The 18063-nt window shown below is 43.2% G+C and overlaps 1 protein-coding gene and 2 non-coding genes across 6 annotated transcripts; all 3 read left to right on the forward strand.

The window, feature by feature from the left end:
* Positions 1-549: 549 nt before the first annotated feature.
* On the forward strand, positions 550-17069 carry Kansl2 (KAT8 regulatory NSL complex subunit 2). Of its 4 annotated transcripts, none has more exons than XM_013348707.2 (10): positions 550-619; positions 1100-1358; positions 3591-3769; positions 4088-4202; positions 7200-7363; positions 7587-7753; positions 8093-8189; positions 9332-9585; positions 14231-14338; positions 15050-17069. In XM_013348707.2, the coding sequence occupies exons 2-10, from the start codon at positions 1108-1110 to the stop codon at positions 15179-15181; spliced, it is 1467 nt and encodes a 488-aa protein (XP_013204161.1). In that variant the 5' UTR covers positions 550-619; positions 1100-1107; the 3' UTR covers positions 15182-17069. The 4 variants fall into 4 exon arrangements, with proteins under 4 accessions (XP_013204161.1, XP_013204160.1, XP_013204162.1 ...); XM_013348706.2 differs by having other exon boundaries at positions 564-684; XM_013348708.2 differs by having other exon boundaries at positions 564-684; positions 9332-9483.
* LOC113456786 lies at positions 8253-8389 on the forward strand. Its single transcript, XR_003377524.1, has one exon. It is a non-coding gene; the product is annotated as a small nucleolar RNA SNORA2/SNORA34 family (small nucleolar RNA).
* Positions 14744-14880, forward strand: LOC113456787. The gene has a single exon (XR_003377525.1). It is a non-coding gene; the product is annotated as a small nucleolar RNA SNORA2/SNORA34 family (small nucleolar RNA).
* Positions 17070-18063: the final 994 nt, after the last annotated feature.

Genomic DNA, 18063 nt, shown 5'->3' on the forward strand with positions numbered 1-18063 from the left:
CAGGACTGAGAACCACAGCTCTGCAATTGTTCTTAACTATTGAGCCATCTCTCTAAATGCCTATATATATATTTTTTTGTTTTTGTTTTTTTTTTGCCTTACATTCTCAGTCTTTTTTTTTGTTTTTTTGAGACAGGGTTTCTCTGTGGCTTTGGAGCCTGTCCTGGAACTAGCTCTGTAGACCAGGCTGGTCTCGAACTCACAGAGATCCGCCTGCCTCTGCCTCCCAAGTGCTGGGATTAAAGGCGTGCGCCACCACCGCCCAGCGGCCTTGTCCAATTTTTTACCTGCTGTGTAGGAAAGGTAACAAAGTAGCTGCCTGAGAGGACTGGAGCCCATAGCCGTCAGAACCACACAGAGACGGGAAAATATCCGGACCTGGAAACTGGCTGCGGCCCGCCTTTCCGATGGCCCAATTACGGGCCGAGTTTCTGACAGACAGTTCACCTCAACCATTCCCGTCGCGAAGTTTCTCACTGCCCCGCCTCCGGCTGATGTGTTGCCTTTGACCAATAGCAGCACATCACCGGCAGAGCAGTGACCAATCAGCGTCTATGGGCCGCGCGGCCGCGTTCCGAGCGGCCAGAGGGTGAGCTGCGCGGCGTAGCGCGGCGGGGAGGTAAGATGGCGCCGCGGCTGGCGCTTCACCTTTGCTGTTAGGTTGCCGGTCGTCCTTTCTGTCAGGTCAGCGCGGCACTTCGTCTCTTTCAGCGTCGGGGTCACTCTTGATTGCTAGGCTGTCGGGAACCGGGGGTTCTCTGGTGTCGGGAGCCGTACGACAAGATGGCGCTTGCAGGACTAGGCTCTGCGGCCCGGGGCTTGTGAGCTCCGGGGCGGCCGGGACAAAGGCGGCGTGCCGGGGCGTGGGGGCGGGGCGCCGCGCTTCCGGTCTGCTGCTGTGGGGATTCGGCCAACGTGGTCGGGCCGGGGCGGCGAGGAGTTGAGTGTGTGACTTAGCACCAGCAGCCCTGAGGGCGGCGGCACGGAGGGGAGGGCGCGACCCTCGCCCTGCCGACCGACCTGCGGAAGAACGCAGACAAGGACTTTAGGCAAGGTTAAGGCCATTTCGATCTTTTGTGTGCCTCCCACACCCCTGCAGGTTTTGGTATGAACAGGATTCGGATTCACGTCTTGCCAACGAATCGGGGGAGGATCACCCCAGTGCCCAGATCGCAGGAGCCCCTTTCTTGTTCATTTACTCACCGCCCATGCTCTCAACCGCGTCTGGAGGGGCAGGAGTTTTGCATTAAGCATATTCTTGAAGACAAGAATGCACCCTTCAAACAGTGTAGTTACATATCGACGAAGAATGGAAAACGGTGTCCCAGTGCTGCCCCAAAGCCCGAGAAGAAAGATGGGTATGTGTAGATCCCTGTGTGTGTGGGTGGGTGGGTGGGGTGTGGATGCGTGCTGAGGCTCGTGCGCGCAAAGCACACGTGTCTCCGAGCCTCTTGCAACACCCAAACCTCCTGCCCTTAGCTTTTTATTCTTATTTCATTTGAAAACATTTATTTCCAGTTGGTAGTGTGTTGTGGGTGGGGGCGGCGCGTTCTCGTGTCACGCACGTGTGGAGGTCAGAGGACGATATGCCCGAGGCCCTTCTACCTCGTGGGTCGTTAAGCTTGACCCGCAGAGCCACCGGGCCGGCCGCTTTGTCGTTTTGCATTTTTCTGAGACGGTCTCTTTCTATGCCTGGAACTCCGTGTGGACCGAGCTGGTTTGAAACACTTTTGCAACCCTTATACAATGTTTTTTAAAAAATTATGTGTATGGGTATTTTGCCTGCGTGTTATGTTTGTGTACTAAGTTCATGGTTGACGCCAGCAGAGGCTAGAAGAAGGCATTGGATCCCCTGGAACTGAAATTATAGATGGTTGTTGGGACTCAAACCCGGATCCTCTAGTGAGAGCAGCTGCCTTTGCTCTTAACACTGAGCCTCCTCTTCAGCCCCGTCTGGGCAACCTTTTGGCCTTCGAGGTGTGGGTGTTTGTTTGTTTGTTTGTTTGTTTTTGGGACAAGGCCAATGCTTCTAGCTCTGGTTGCCCTGGAATTCACTACACCAGGCTGTCCTAGCACGTACAGAGATCCACCTCCTGAGTCGTGGGTGCACCACCATGCTTGTCCCCTGACTTCTTTTGCAAAGTGAAAGAGGATCATAGTGTGTAGGCTTCGTCATATCTGGAGGCTCAAGGATATATTCTTTGGGAGGGAATCAAAATATTAAAATCGTCAGAACTGATGGTGGCGCACGCCTTTAATCCCGGCATTGGGAGGCAGAGGCAGGGGATCTCTTGAGTTCCAGTACAGTCAGGGGTACACAGAGAAACCCTGTCTCGAAAAACCCTCCCCCATGGTGAGAACTGGAAGGACACCTGAGGCAGGGGTAATTGCTTACTTGTAAAATTAAGTGATTTTTTTTTTAAACTGTGGTCCAGACTAATTATGAACTCCTAATTCTTCTGCCTCAGAGATTACTGTCTGCACAGCCATACTCAGCCTTAAGTTTTTTATTTTTAAACATTTATTATGTGCACATGGGCTACCACACACGTGGTTAGAGGACGGCTTCCGGAGTTGCTTCTCCTTCCACCAAGGGGTTGGGGATGGGACTCAGGTGGTCAGGCTGTGACGGTGGGTGCTTTTGTTTGCTGAGTCATTGAATTGGCTCGCAAGTTAATTCTTAATGCTGGAGTGCTGGCTCACCTGCCCAGCCTTGTTCCTTGTTAAATGGTAGGAACAGTGTATAGTGTGCGCTCTAGAAGGGACTTAGAGCTTTTATCATATATGTGCTTTACCTGTGCAGGAATATGACTTTACTAGGTAATTTGTATACATCTTTCAGTTTTAAAATTGAACCATCTATCTAAAGTGGATTGATAGTAAAATATGTTTCCAGACTTAGTTTTGAAAACTAAAAGTGTCTCTGATTTTCCGTGAGATATTGTTAATGTTTTTATGGTTAGAATGTTTTGTCTGACTAGAACACTGGCTAAGCTACTTGGCTTTCTCTTTAATAACAACTAGTGTGGGCTTGGGAAGTAGCTCCATGCATGGAGCTCTGGATTTGACTTTGAGCAACACATGTACCACACAAAACAAAAACAAAATTCTAAGTAGGTTGACTTGGGGGCTGTTAAATTTCGGATTCAGATTTGTGTTTCTTTTGAGACAGCGTCCCATTCTATAGCCCCGTCTTTTAATTCACTCTAGACCAGGTTGAACTTGGAGATACACTTCTGCCTTCTGAGTGCTGGGATTAAAGGCAGTGCCACCACCCCTGACTTTCCTTTCACACTGGTTTTTTGCCCCCCCCCCTCTTTCATTTTTTGAGGCAGGGTTTCTCTGTACCTTTGGAACCTGTCCTGGAACTAGCTCTTGTAGACCAGGCTGGACTTGAACTCACCGAAATCCACCTGCCTCTGCCTGCTGGGATTAAAGACGTGAGCCACCATCACCCGGCTCACACTGGTTTTCAAGGCATGAATATAATAATTTTAAATTTCCTAAAGAGAAAAAAAATTAATTGGTGACAATATTGCTGACTCCTTTCAAGAGAGAGCTTATTAAATGTTAATGTTTTGCTTCCGTAGGGTGTCTTTCTGTGCTGAACATGCTCGAAGGAATGCTCTAGCACTTCATGCTCAAATGAAGAAGAATAATCCAGGCCCTATGGGTGAGACCCTCTTGTGCCAGCTGAGCTCATACGCAAAAACAGAGCTGGGCTCTCAGACCCCAGAGAGCAGTCGAAGCGAAGCCAGCCGAATACTGGGTAAGGATGTAAGTCTTCTCTCCTGAGTGCAGTAGAAGGCGCTAAAGAATGAATGTGGCTTAGTGCAATGCTTTGTGTATTTGTGGTTGTCCTTGGGATTCGGACGCTTCAGGGTTGCTGTTGCTGTTGTTAGTTGTTCTGCGTTTAGAGTTTGCTTAGATGCACTCTCCTGATCTGGTGACCTTTCCTTCTGTTACTCTTAAGAACTTAAAAATTTGAATTTTAAGGTTTTAAGTTGATCTCTTAAGTAATGTAGCTTCATGTGTGGAGTTACAGAGGTGGGAAGTCTTAATGGCTGCTCTCCCTTCCTTGCCTCAGATGAAGACAGCTGGAGTGATGGGGATCAGGAACCCATTACTGTGGATCAGACATGGAGAGGTGACCCTGACAGTGAAGCTGATAGCATAGACAGTGATCAAGAAGATCCCCTAAAGTAAGTTGTAACTCCACATAAGACTTTTACATATTTTATGGAGTTAGAATGTAAAATGTAGTGTGGCATGTGGTTAATAATACATATAGGTGGGTTTAAGTGTCGTGCTTCAACACCATCTTGCTCCAAGGCAAGATCTCTTGATTCTTTGTGGAAGTCTTGTAATTAAAGTTATTCCCATGAGATGCTGTAGGGAAGAAAGGAGATTTTTTGACATAGGAATGGGAGGAAAAGCACTGACTGGCTAGAGAAGAGAAAATGGATTTAAATAGGTATTTGTCCTAAATCTCAGAAATAATGAGCTAATTATACTCAGGCACTTGCTGCAAAATTCTATGGTTCTGACTTTTTAAATAGGAAATAACAGTGTTGAGTAGTTTATTTGGTTTCATGTCTAATGAAAGGAAAACTGATGTAGAAACTCAAAATGTACATTTTAAGGTTTGCTGCAGCCCCTGGTTATCTTGAGAGTTGCAGAAATAGAAATATCAAAACATTGCCACTTCAGATCTCTGATTTTTTTTTTTTGAGCACAGTCTCATTATGTATATCTGACTGGCTCAGTTTTTGTTTCTTCTAGTACTAGTTTTTGAATCTTAGCGATTAGACAGTGTTTATCTTCACTTATTACAGAAGAGTGCATATATATGTATTGGTTTTTGAGACAGTGTTTTTCTGAGTAGCCCTGACTGCTTGGAACTCAGATCCGCCTGCTGTTACCTCCCTGGTACTGAGTTTAAAGCAATATGGCACAGTTGCTGGGTGGGTATTTATATTGTTGGTGATTACACTAAATGCACTGCAGTAATTGTAACTTTTTTCTCACTATAGTTATAGATGGGATTTTTCTTTAGAGTAACCATTAAATTGCTTTGTAAAACAATCTTTTTTCTTTTTTTTTTTTTTTTTTTTGTTTGGTTTTTTCGAGACAGGGTTTCTCTGTGGTTTTGGAGCCTGTCCTGGAACTAGCTCTGTAGACCAGGCTGGTCTCGAACTCACAGAGATCCGCCTGCCTCTGCCTCCTGAGTGCTGGGATTAAAGGCGTGCGCCACCACTGCCCGGCTGTAAAACAATCTTAACAATTTCATTTTTAAAGCTCCTGCAACTTGCTTTGTAGACCAGGCTGACCTCGAACTCACTGAGATCTGCCTGCTTCTGCCTCCTGAGTGCTGGGAGTACGTTACCACTGCCCAGCTTTAAAATGAAATTTTTAATTAAATGATTTTTTTTTTCTCCTCAAGACAGAATTTTTCTGCATAGCCATGACTGTCCTGGAACTCATGGTAGCTCTCTAACTCAGAGTTCTTCCTGCCTGGGATTACAAGATCCACTATGTCTGGCTAATTTTTTTTTTTCTTTCAGGATAGGGCTTCTCTTTGTATTTGTGGCTGAATTAGAACTCACTTTGTAGACCAGGTTGGCCTTGAGTTTACAGGGATTTGCCTGCCTCTGCCTCGCGAGTACTGGGATTAAAGGCGTGTGCTACCACTGCCTGGCCTGGCTAATTTTTTTTTTTAAATTAATAGTTAATCTTTCAGTTTTTCATTATTTAACTCAGAAACAGGAGGCTGTCGTTATATTAATCTCTCTGCTACCTTTGAAGTTTGTGTCTGGCAGCCAAATTATACATTGGTGTGTAGTCTTCCTAGATTTTGGGCTTTGCGTGCATATACATGCATTTTACCAGAACTTGACCTTCGAGCTGTATCCCCTGGACCATGCTTAGCCTTTGAAGGCAAGAAAGTCTCAGTATAAGATGGTATTTAAAGGAAAATTAGAAGTCATGGAGTCATTTGATGTTTTTGTGTCTGCACATGGCCCAGAAAGGTTGCTAAATCCCCTGAACTCATAGGAATTATGGGCTTTGAGTGCTGGAAATCATCTTGAGGGCCTCTGCTTTCAACCACTGGGCCATCTTCTGTCCCTGCTATATTTATAATTAAAATACTAATTTGTTCTGACCAGAGGCTCTCTGTTAAATTACTGTGTAAAAGTAGAACGTAGATTAGTTAGTAAAATTTTGATGTTTCACATCTTTATTTTAAATATGTAAATACTGAGACATCTCCCCTCTAGTTCCGTTTTGTGAGATAACATTTTGGTACCCTTTTGTGGAGAGACCTCCCTCCCTTGAGTCTCTTTTTACAAAGAATCTGTTCAAGTTTGCCTGAGCTAATGGGAGCCCACCAACTCCAGCCGGACTGGGAAGGAACAAGCTTAGGACCAAACTAGTTCCTCTGAATGTGGTTGACAGTTGCATGTCTGGGGCAGACTGAGGCCGTGGCATCAGGATTTATCCCTACTGCATGGACTGGCTTTTGGGGATCCTATTCTCTTTGGATGGATACCTTGCTCAGCCTAGATGTAGTAGGGAGGGCCTTGGACCTTCCACAAGGCAATGTACCTTACCCTCTCTGAGGATGGTGAGGGGGTGGGGTGGGAGAGTGTGTGGAGGGAATGGGAGGGGGGAGGGAGTAGGAACTTGGATTGGTATTTTTTTTCAAATCTAATAAATTAAAAAACAAAAAGAATTGTTGTCCTAGCACCCATGCGGACACTCAAGAGTCCCTCTGACTTCAGCCCCTGGCACCTGACAGCTTCATCAGCACTCACGTGCACACGGGGGAGGGCTGGATCGTTGGGACCTTTTGTTGGTTTGTTTGTTCTCAGTGCTGAAGATGGGACTAAGAGCCTCCCTTATACTTGCATGTATAAATAAATAAAAAATAGTCCTATTTACTAAGATGTGTCGATGTGTCAGTATTGCCTTTATCAAAAACAAATACAAATTGAGTCTATTTTTAGACTTTTTTTGTTTTGAGATAGGCTTTCATATCTAGGTTGACCTTGAATTTGCTGCTTGGTCAAGGCAGGCTTTGAACTGATTTCTTGTGTCTCCACCTAAGTGCCGGGCTTATAGGCAGGCATCACCATGCTTGTCATTCATTATTATTGCTGCTTCTTTAATGTTTCGCTGAATTTATTCTTTTATTCCAGGCATGCTGGTGTCTACACAGCTGAAGAAGTGGCTCTTATTATGAGAGAAAAGCTAATTCGGTTGCAGTCTTTGTACATTGATCAGTTTAAACGACTACAACACCTACTCAAAGAGAAGAAGCGCCGTTACTTACACAACCGAAAAGTGGAACATGAAGCTTTAGGCAAGTTTGATGTAGTTGAATCTGCCTGTCGTGTAGTGAGTCCTTGTTTGCTTAGATTTGGAAATGGATCCTTGGTTACAAGTTACACTTTGACTTGTTTTAGTGATGAGGGTGTATAGTAAGTATCCCAGTACTTGAGAAGCAGGGTAGGGGGTTTGCTGTGAGTTCAAGACCAGATAGATTGACATCCTGTTTGAAAATTTTGATTTCTGTGGTTCTCTAGGTAGTAGTCTCCTGACTGGCCCAGAGGGACTTTTAGCCAAAGAAAGAGAGAATTTAAAGCGACTGAAATGTCTTAGGCGATATCGTCAACGCTATGGAGTAGAAGCCTTACTACATAGGCAGCTGAAGGAACGCAGAATGCTGGCCACAGATGGGGCTGCTCAACAGGTAATTTGCTTATATATCTCTGGGTGTGCATATTCTCTTTATTGATAGAATCATCATGAGCAAGTCAGGCAGTGGTGACGTACACCTTTAGTCCCAGCACTCGGGAGGTAGAGGGAGGCAAAGTTTGAGGCCAACCTGGTCTGCAGAGTGAGTTCCAGGACAGCCAGAGCTACAGAGAAACCCTGTCTCGAAAAACAAAAACAAACAAAAAACCCACCACAACAAAATATTGGTGAACAGGTTTGTTAAACGTGAATTGACTTTGCTTTTATAACTGAATAATGTTATAGTTGTGTGCTTCTTGTGTGGGTTTATTTGTGTTTCTTCTCTCGATTTTAGGCTCATACCACTCGTTCCAGTCAGAGGTGCTTAGCCTTTGTGGATGATGTCCGTTGCTCGAATCAGTCTCTTCCAATGACCAGACACTGCCTTACCCGTATCTTTTAAAACCGCCTGCTTAGGTTCTGATTTTCTAGTTTAATTGAAGATTTTGTTTACTTTGGCCCTGAATCAAGGCCATCAGTTTGCTGAAGCTGTTGGTTTCAAGCAGGTGCCTAAATAAATGTCTTTCTATGGTCTGTTGGCCATTTCAGAAATTTTAAAATGTTATGGTCAATTCATTAGAAAGAAACATCTGGCTGGATATGACACCCAGCTCTATAGCTGTAGTGCTTGACTAGCTACAGAAGCCCTGGGTCACAGCAAAACCCTCACTGGGGTGGGTGAAGTGGGGGAGAGGGGAGCTGAAGAAAGGACTGGGTCCTTGGTGACAGATATGGGTAGCTGCTGGTCTTAGTGACATTCCAAGATTTTTCTGTACTCCTTCATTATTGATTTAGCTTTTGTTCTTTTAAGTTATATATATATGTTAAATCTATTACCAAGAAGAAAGATTGCTGTGGGTTTTCTGCCCAGAACATTGTTCTTACTGTGAACTTCTGTGCAATGATGTCCTTTTGTGTGGTTAGTGCCCTGGTGTATGTTTTTAAAGATTGTATTTATTTATTATGTTTACAGTGTCTGTCTGCATATGTGCCTGCAGGCCAGAAGAGGGCACCAGATCTCATTACACATGGTTGTGAGCCACTATGTGGTTGCTGGGAATTGAACTCAGGACTTTTGGAAGAGCAGCCAGTGCTCTTAACCTCTGACCATCTCTCCAGCTCCACTTGTGTGTTTTTAACTTACTCAAATTAGAAACTTAAAAAAAATGGATTATTTCCCCCATTCTTTCTAATTTGTAAATATAAACTGTTATATTTCTCTGTCAGTGTATGTTCCTTGGCATTATTATTGCCTCTTAGCACTGCCATAGGGATGTAGTGTCGCTCGTATAACTGACCAGAATCCTGGAAAAGAGATTGAAGATGAGTTATAAATTATTGGTAGGGCTAAAATTATGTGCTGCAAAATAACAGTAATTTGAAGAACTAAAAATTACTCATTGCATTTGGGTTTCTATAAAAGCATAGTCGTTCTCTGAGTAGTGGGGTGTATATGTGTGTGTTTGGCCTGGTGCGTGTGCCTGTACTGTGCGCCTCCGATTGGTTGGGTCTGTTTTCTTAACTGTTTCTGCAGATATTTGCCAGGATACAAATCAGGTTCTCTTCAAATGCTGCCAGGGATCTGAGGAGGTACCCTGCAACAAACCAGTTCCTGTAAGCCTCTCTGAGGATCCCTGCTGTCCACTGCATTTCCAGTTGCCTCCTCAGATGTATAAGCCCGAGCAGGTACTGTCTGTGCCAGACGATCTGGAAGCCGGCCCCATGGATCTGTACTTGAGTGCTGCCGAGCTTCAGCCCACTGAGAGTTTACCACTGGAGTTCAGTGATGTAAGTTAGAGAAGCTCTAATCTGATTGGTCCTTGAAAGAAGGCCCTGTTTATTAGTGGTGAGAATAGTTAGTGGTTTTCAGCCAAGAGGATGGATAAAGCTTTTCACATGATACAGATGTTGTTGAATATGTTTGTTATTTTATTATATACTTTCTGTCCTACCTTTTCTCCTCCCCAGAGGGCTTCATTGTGTATCCTGAGTTGAACCCGAATTCGTGATTTTTTTATTTCTGTCTCATATGTGTTGGCATTAGAGGCATAGACCTCCCGGGCCTGGCCTCCTTTATTACTTTGGGATGTGATTGGAAGAAGAGTTCAGAGATTTATTTTTATTATTATTATTTTATTATTATTGTAGATATTTATATGCAGACAGCTATTGTTAGTATCTGAGGATGTTTTTACCACCTCAAGAAGAAATACAATAATCTTTAATACTCAGTTTTTGTTTTGTTTTGCTTTTCAAGACAGGGATTCTCTGTGTAGCTTTGACTGTCGCTTTGTAGACCCGGCTGGCCTCAAACTCAGAGAGATCCTACTGTCTTCTGCTTCCTGAGTGTTGCGATACCTCACTTTTCTTCCTTGCTTTGTAGGCTAGCCTGGCTTCAAACTCATTGAGGTTCACATGCCTCTGCCTCCCAAGTGCTGGGATTAAAGAGGTGTGCCATCACTGCCCAGCTAAGAAGGTTTATATTTATTTATTTATTTATTTATTTATTTATTTATTTATTATGTATACAATATTCTGTCTGTGCCTATGCCTGCAGGCCAAAAGAGGGCACCAGACCCCATTACAGATGGTTGTGAGCCACCATGTGGTTGCTGGGAATTGAACTCAGGACCTTTGGAAGAGCAGGCAATGCTCTTAACCTCTGAGCCATCTCTCCAGCCCCAGAAGGTTTATTTTTAATTGACGTTTTATTCCAAAATTTAATCAATGTGTGGATTTCACTTGATTGAATTCTAATTTAATTTTTGATGCTGTTCTGAACGGGATCTGAATATTTCTAACATTTTTGCTTGCTACTTTAAGCCCAGCTTTGTACCATGACCTAAGAAGACTGGCATTTGATTTTTTTTTTCCTTTTTAAAAAATACTTAGGGGGCTGGAGAGATGGCTCAGTGGTTAAGAGCATTGCCTGCTCTTCCAAAGGTTCTGAGTTCAATTCCCAGCAACCACATGGTGGCTCACAACCATCTGTAATGGGGTCTGGTGCCCTCTTTTGGCCTGCAGGCATAGGCACAGACAGAATATTGTATACATAATAAATAAATAAATAAATAAATAAATAAATAAAAAATACTTATTTTATGTGTGTGTTTTGCCTGCATGTATGTATGTGCACCCTATGGATGCCTGGCATCAGAAACCTGAAGAGGTTATATTCCCCTGGGACTGAAGTTAAATCAGGATGTAAGCCACCATGTGGATGCTGGTAATCGAACCTGAGTCCTAACCACTGAGCCTGCATGGTTTCTTATATTCACAGAGCTGAGGGATTTAGAATGAAGATTGATGTGTGATGTAAAACTCTACCAAGAGAGAAGACCTTGAGTTCACCTCTTCCAGGGGCTGAAGTTCCTGGGAAGGATTTTGTTTTGTAGAACACTACATTGTCCTCTATGGCTTTGAGAGAGATGATGCCAATCCCGTTTTGCTCTCAGAGTTTTAGGGTGCAGTCTGTGAACCTCTTAGCCATAAATTTGGAGTGCGAATTTTTTTTTTTTTTTTCTTCGAGACAGGGTTTCTCTGTGGTTTTGGAGCCTGTCCTGGAACTAGCTCTTGTAGACCAGGCTGTGGAGTGCGAATTTTAAGGGGAAATTTAAACACCTCCTTATATGACTCTCAGGAAATGAAGCCCTTTGGAGTGTTTGTCCATATTATAAATAAATCTTAACATTTTTTTCTTTTCCTATTGTGATCTAGAGACTCAAAATATGTCTTATCCTCTCTGTTTCTAGTGAGTTAAAGTACTTAGCGATGAGGAAACTTTTCAAGTACAGACCTCCTTTCCTGAGGGGGAGAACCTGGGAGACTCCAGTTATGGACTAGAGCCCCGAGCAGGCTTCCTGCTTGGGCTCGCTGCTTTTCCTGTCCACTCCTACACAAGAATCTCTTGACCAGTCTCTGGCATTCGCAGGAAATTGTTCTCACAAATAGAATTTGTGTATGTTGTGTACAGGTGGATGGAAAGAGCTGTGAACAGTGGTCCCAAGCTTTTAAAAAAGATTGCAGGAAACAAAGTGTCCACAGTCTCAGTCCTGTGAGAACATTGCTTTCTGTGTTTCTATCATTTGCATGGATATTTCGAGTACATCTGTAATGGATACCAGTAACTGTGACTGTTTCTTTGTGTTTCTCCTTACACTGAGCAGTGTGTTTAAATTGCTGCTGTCTTTTAAGATATTTTAAAAGAATACATTATGTATACCAGGCTGGTCTTGAATTCTCTCAGAGATCTACCTACCTGCCTCTACCTACCTCCAGAGTTCAGGGATTAAAGGTGTGCACACCCATGCGTGGCTCTTAAACTTTTTATTTATTTTAGGATATGTCTTTATTTTATTTGTATGGGTGTTTTGCCTGCATGTATATGCCCTAAGAGGTCAAAAGCTGTGTCAGATCTGGATCTTAAGTTACAGTTCTGTGTGGAGTTCCATGTGGTGCTAGTATTGAACCTGGGTTTTCTGGAAGCGCAGCATGTGCTCTTAACTGCTGAGTTATTTCTCCAGCCCCCAGTTGAATTATGGTTGACTTTTTGTTTATTTTAGTTAAAGTAGACCAGGCACAGAGATCCTCTTGCCTTTGCTTCCGCTTCCTGGTAGTCAAGTTCTGTGTCTGGCATTAGCATTCAGACTTTTAGACTTTTAAGGGGAATAGATAATTTGACAGTTTTCTCTACCTTAATTATGAAGAGGTTATGATTTTTATTTCTGGTGGTTAGTACACTAATAATAAAAACTGACTTTTTTTTATTAGTACCTAACAGTTGTGTAAAATGGTAGGTTTCCTTGTCTCTTTATACATGCGTGTAACATGCTTTGCTCATAATCGCTTCCCTGTCACGTTTTCTTACTTAGTGTCCTTTTTCTTTTCCCTCCCCCGTCTGTTCTTTAATGTGGGACCTGTAAGTTCTTAGATGTAACTTAAAAGCATTAACTGTGCTATTGTCAAGTGTCATGGAACTTACGTTGACATAGTACTTGAACCATTATAGTGACTTGGGCCCTAAATCAATGTTGGTTTCAGATAGGAGCCAAGAACGATGTCTTTGGTCTGCTGATTCTCATTATCTCTGGGAATGGCTGATTCATGTGGGAAAAGTATAGTCTAGAATATAATGTCTTTTTTTTTTTTTTTTTTTTAAACAGAATACTTGAACTATGTTAAGTTTAAAACTCAGAGGCTTAGCTGGGCCAGGTGGCACAGGCCCGTAATCCCAGCTACTGTGAGGTGAAGCAGAAGCGTCATAAGTTCAAGTCTTGCCTGAGCTGCAGGGTGAGTTCAAGGCTAGCCTGGTCATCTTAGTAAGATCCATCTCAAAGTAGAAATGAAGAGGAGAGGACTGGGAATACATGTAGTTCAGGATGATCGCCTGTCTGCTGTGAGAGACCCTGACTTCAGGTAGAACTGAAGCTTATGCTAGGAGTAGGGAATTAGTCAAATACTATGTCTTTGCCATTGAGAGAAGTTTGAGTTTTTGTGGTTCTTTCTCTTTTCCTACCTTCCTTTTCTCTTAGTTGCTTGCTTTGTGAATGTTTTCCAGCGGATTTCATGTTATTTTATCTGGTCGCTGATGATTATTCTTTCCATATACTTCAGTGAGGAGCTTAGGTGATGACTGACTGTAACTAGCCTCCGAGGGAATATGTTTTTTTATTACATTTATTTTCAATGGTATGCACACGTGTGAGCGCACATACATGTCTACATGCTGTGGTATGCACTGAATTCATTCTTCCCTCCACTCTGGAGCACTAGGGGACTGAATATGAGTCACTAGGCTTGATGGCAAGTGACTACTCCTTGAGCCATCTTCTTAAAAATATTCTCCATCTCTGTTTGTACACACGTGTGTAAAAGTACATCACAACTTTGTAGGAGTCTGTTTTCTCTTTCCATGTGGATTCTGGGGTTCAAACTCAGTTCATCACACTTATAGCAAGTGCCTCTTCTCATTGAGTCATCTGCTTGTCCTGGGGGGTTTGATTTTGATTTGTTTTGTTGGTGTTTATTATAACAAAACATGTATAATAAAATTTATCACTTTAATCACCTTCAAGTTTACAGTTCAGTGGTATTGATACTCATGTGTTGTGCAGTCATTACTAGTATCTTTTCCTTGGATTCTTCTGTTGGTTCACACAGATTGTATCCCTGTTAAGCCTTCTCTTCCTCTACTCATGTTAGTCACTGTTATACTTTCTATGATTTCTCCTAGGAATCTGCTTCTTGATTTATGTTTCATTGTCAGCTAAGAGAAAGTGTTCAATATTGTTGGCTCATGTTTGATTGGTTTAGCATTCTAAGCAAGGGGGAAAGAGGAACCTGAGAATTACTTTGAACTTTGCTGAAAATTATGTCAATTTTAGCTCATTGATTTTGTAAATATTGCTGATAGGCTTTCCTCTTCCTTTCCCAGGACCTGGACGTGGTGGGTGATGGCATGCCATGCCCTCCTTCACCCTTACTTTTTGATCCTTCACTAACTCTTGAAGATCATTCCGTCAAAGAAATTGCTGGAGGCCAGGTGGGTATCTTGACAACTGAATCTTTGCTAGATTCCCTCATAAAATGACCAGGCCAGGTAGAGGTTTTCCCTGTGGATTGGCATGAGTTCAGGAAGTAGGGAATATTTCCAAACAGTGTAAAAGTGCCCAAGATGGTGGTTTTCTCACTGGGTACCATTAAATGAAAATACCCCTTTCAAGCTAGAAATATAGTTCACCGATAGATATTGTTCTTGGGTTTCTATTGTGATAAGCAGCATGATTAAAAGCAACTTGGGCTCGAACTCACAGGCAGATCTCTGTGAGTTTGAGACCAACCTGGTCTACAAGAGCTAGTTCCAGGACAGGCTCCAAAACCACAGAGAAACCCTGTCTCAAAAAAACCAAAAAAAAAAAAAAAAAGAATAGACTGAGGGAGGTTGCTAATGGCTCTAACTGAAGACTAGCAGTTATACTGTAGCTGTTGGTTTCAAGCAGAGGCCTAAAGAACTATCTTCTTGTGAGTTATCAGCTCTTCTGAAACCTCAGTAGAGAATGACTTTCTCATTTGGAAGAAACAACCCTCTGTTCCGTCCTTTGACAGCTTCAGTCAAAGGACATCAAAGTATTGGGGAGAGCAGCCACGTTGTTACTTCTTTTTCTTGTAGCTACTGTAAATGGGCATTGATAAATCAGGGTTATGTTTCAGAACCATTGGATGAGTCTCTAACCAAAGAACTTCTATTTATTAGGGCCAGATGCAGGTGTCTGGAGATGGGTCCAGATCCCAGGGACCTCGAAATTTAGAGAAAGCCTGTGCATCATTCCCTCAGCGTGGATTGGCTACTGCAAATGGAAAACCAGAGCCCACTTCTATCAGTTGATAGTTCATTCTGAGAATTGCTTGACTTTGGTGGATCTGAACTTCTCATTCTTCAAACAAGTTTATCTCTGGTCATCTCTCACTAAACAGGGGCAACCCAGACTACATGGTGTTTCTTCGGGCCTATACAGTGCTAAAAGCAAACATAAGCCAAATTTGTGAGGAATGGATCTTTAGTATTTAAAAGTTAGAGGATTCTTTGCAAGGAAGAGAGTGTGGTAGTCCCTGCCTTTGGGATGGAATGAATATTGGAGACTGTGCCTGGGAAAGAGACGTTTTGGCGATATGATTTCCTAAGCCATGGATGAAATCCATCTAAGCAGGGGCTGTGGTCCTGAGGTGCTGGCCATTCATGTCTGTCCGTCTGTATCTAAAGACCTGTGATCAACCCTTTCCTCAGTTCCACATAGCTGGGCAGTAGAAACCCTGTTCCTAGTGACTGAAGCAGCTCACCTCACACATCTGGGCTCTCCTTAATTGTCCTTGCCTTTAACTTATGTAAATGTCTGGTGGATTCCCTCGTGTAAATTATAGCAAAATTGTTGTATATAGTTTCTATTAAATGGTAAAATGTTATGGAAATGTAGTGTGAATTGAATTTGTGGAGTTTTTGTTTTTGTTTTGTATTTGAGTGTCTGTATTATTTCCTGGGACTTCAGTGCTGTCTGGTGGGAAAGGTACATAATATTTCTATCCCCAGACAGGCATTACTGGAGAAACTGCGTGAGAGAAGTGACAGATGGAATTGTGTTCACTGGAGGATTAGTTCAGTGGTGGAGTCAAGACTGTATAGTGCTTTAGGGTCTTGGTTGAATCCCACAGAGGAGATGAAAGAGTGGTCTACAAAGGGGGCAATATATGGTGAGGTTTGTGTCAGGCTGGTTTTAGGGAAATGTTTCACAGACGCTTCTGAGGCCTGAACAGAAAACATAAGTAATTAAACCGTGAGGACCATTATACTCTGGGGTGACCCTTATCCCATTACTGTATGAGCTGTGCTTTCTCCCTGCATGAAGGTGTGCTAAGGTGAAGGTCATTGGCCAGCCCAGCCTGCTTTCAAGTATTTCAGTTACTTTTTTGTTGGTTCTGACTAAGGTTTATGGTTCCAGAAGGGATAAGAGGCCATGGCATGACGACAGGAAGTTGAGAGCTCATAGCCTTAACTACAAGCTTGAAACAGCAAACTGAAGGCTTTTAATCTCAAAGCCCAACTTTTTGTAGCAAGTCTGCATCACCTAAGACTCCAAAAATTGCCATCAAGTGTCCAAATGCCAGAGACTGGTGGACATTTTTCATTCAAACAGCCACATCAGGTTTGGCCAATGGAAAGTCCATAGTACTGGGCCAGAGACTGTCAGAAGGGAGCTGGTCCAAACAGCAGTGATGAAAGGCCAGTGTGCATCTGTTGAACTTGAGCCAGGCCAAGCTGTAATCCACCCCACCAAGACCATCAGTGCTGGGGAGACAGGCCCCACACTAGCGCTGCAGGATGACAAGGTTGGAGGGCTGGGTGGGATGGCGGTGCCTATTCATGTCACTGGAGCCAACATTGCTGAGGTCCTTTTGTGCTGTATTGGACTTCACTAACATTCCTTTATTAGTATCCTCTTAGCTGCCCAAAGAATCAGGAAGTCAATGAAACTTATATATAGATCTTAGCAAGTTCCTAAAGCCTACAAGGTTCTTAAGTCTTCCCAAAGATATATAAGCAGTAATTACTTTCTGGGGAGAGGAGACTAAGCAAACTGTAAAACAGCTCTTAGCAGGCTGTGTAGGGAGCTCCAACCATGCGACATCTGCCTGAGTTGTCACAATGTTGGAGTGAACTTTTTCAGTGATGTACTATGCTTCTGTAAGCAAACCAATAAACTCAACAGTTTACTGAACTATTTGGGTGGAATAATTTCTTTGGTGTGTCATTGGTGTCCTACCATGTCCCATTTAGTCCGGTCATTTTCCTCACCCCCAGGAATGCACCATGACTGCAGTGGCTAATACTGACCACAAGAGGGAACTAGGGAGACTGCGCTCAGCTATTAGTGCTAAGTTCCACCAGCCCACCTCTAAGGTTGGGAAGTCAGCCTAAGCTAGGAAATGTGGCAGAAATGAGATAGAAGTGAAAGTAAGGGGAAGATGGAAAGAAGGCAGAGTGGGAGGCTAAAGGAACAGAAGCTAAGCTAAATGATGTACTGTAAAGGAGTGGGCGTCACTCGTAGCAGCCCAGTAGAGACCTGAAAACCTGTAGTTCAACAACAGACCGAAGGGAAGCACTTTGATCACGTGTCTTTCTGACAGGGTTTCTCCGTAGCCCTGAACTGGAACTCTAGACCAGGCTGGTTTTGAACTCAGAGGTTTGCTTACATCTGCCTTCCACCAGAGTGCTGCTGTCACAACTGTCCAGCACAAACCTTTTAAAAAGCCTGCTTCAGTGCGATACAAATTATGTTTAGAAGCACCCAGAATGTCTGCAGAGTAGCTGCAAGACTTTCAATTCAGTTGATTACTTCAGTCAGCTACCTCAGAGACAGTGAGAGTGCTGCCCACATGCCGATCTTACTGTGCACACACAAGGGTTTGCTTTACTAATGCTCCGTGTCATTTATAACCTCTCTATTAGCAAGGCTAGTAACTCTGGAATATCACCAGAGCAACTCTATTTGATTCTTGCTGCGCAAGAAAAGATCCACACACCAACTATACAAATAAACCCTACAGTCAGGAATTCTTTTCCCCCTTCCTTCCTTCCTTCCTTCCTTCCTTCCTTCCTTCCTTCCTTCCTTCCTTTTCTTTCTTTTTTTTTTTGTTTTTTTGTTTTTTTGTTTTTCGAGACAGGGTTTCTCTGTGGTTTTGGAGCCTGTCCTGGAACTAGCTCTTGTAGACCAG

This window comes from Microtus ochrogaster, chromosome 15, assembly GCF_000317375.1.
Source record: "Microtus ochrogaster isolate Prairie Vole_2 chromosome 15, MicOch1.0, whole genome shotgun sequence".
NCBI lineage: Eukaryota > Metazoa > Chordata > Mammalia > Rodentia > Cricetidae > Microtus > Microtus ochrogaster.

Coding starts and splice junctions, on each gene's coding strand:
- Kansl2 (XM_013348707.2), top strand. CDS start 1,108: ATGAACAGGATTCGGATTCACGTCTTGCCAACGAATCGGGGGAGGATC. Junction 3,770..4,087: donor CGAAGCCAGCCGAATACTGG/GTAAGGATGTAA, acceptor TCCTTGCCTCAG/ATGAAGACAGCTGGAGTGAT. Junction 14,339..15,049: donor AAGAAATTGCTGGAGGCCAG/GTGGGTATCTTG, acceptor TCTATTTATTAG/GGCCAGATGCAGGTGTCTGG.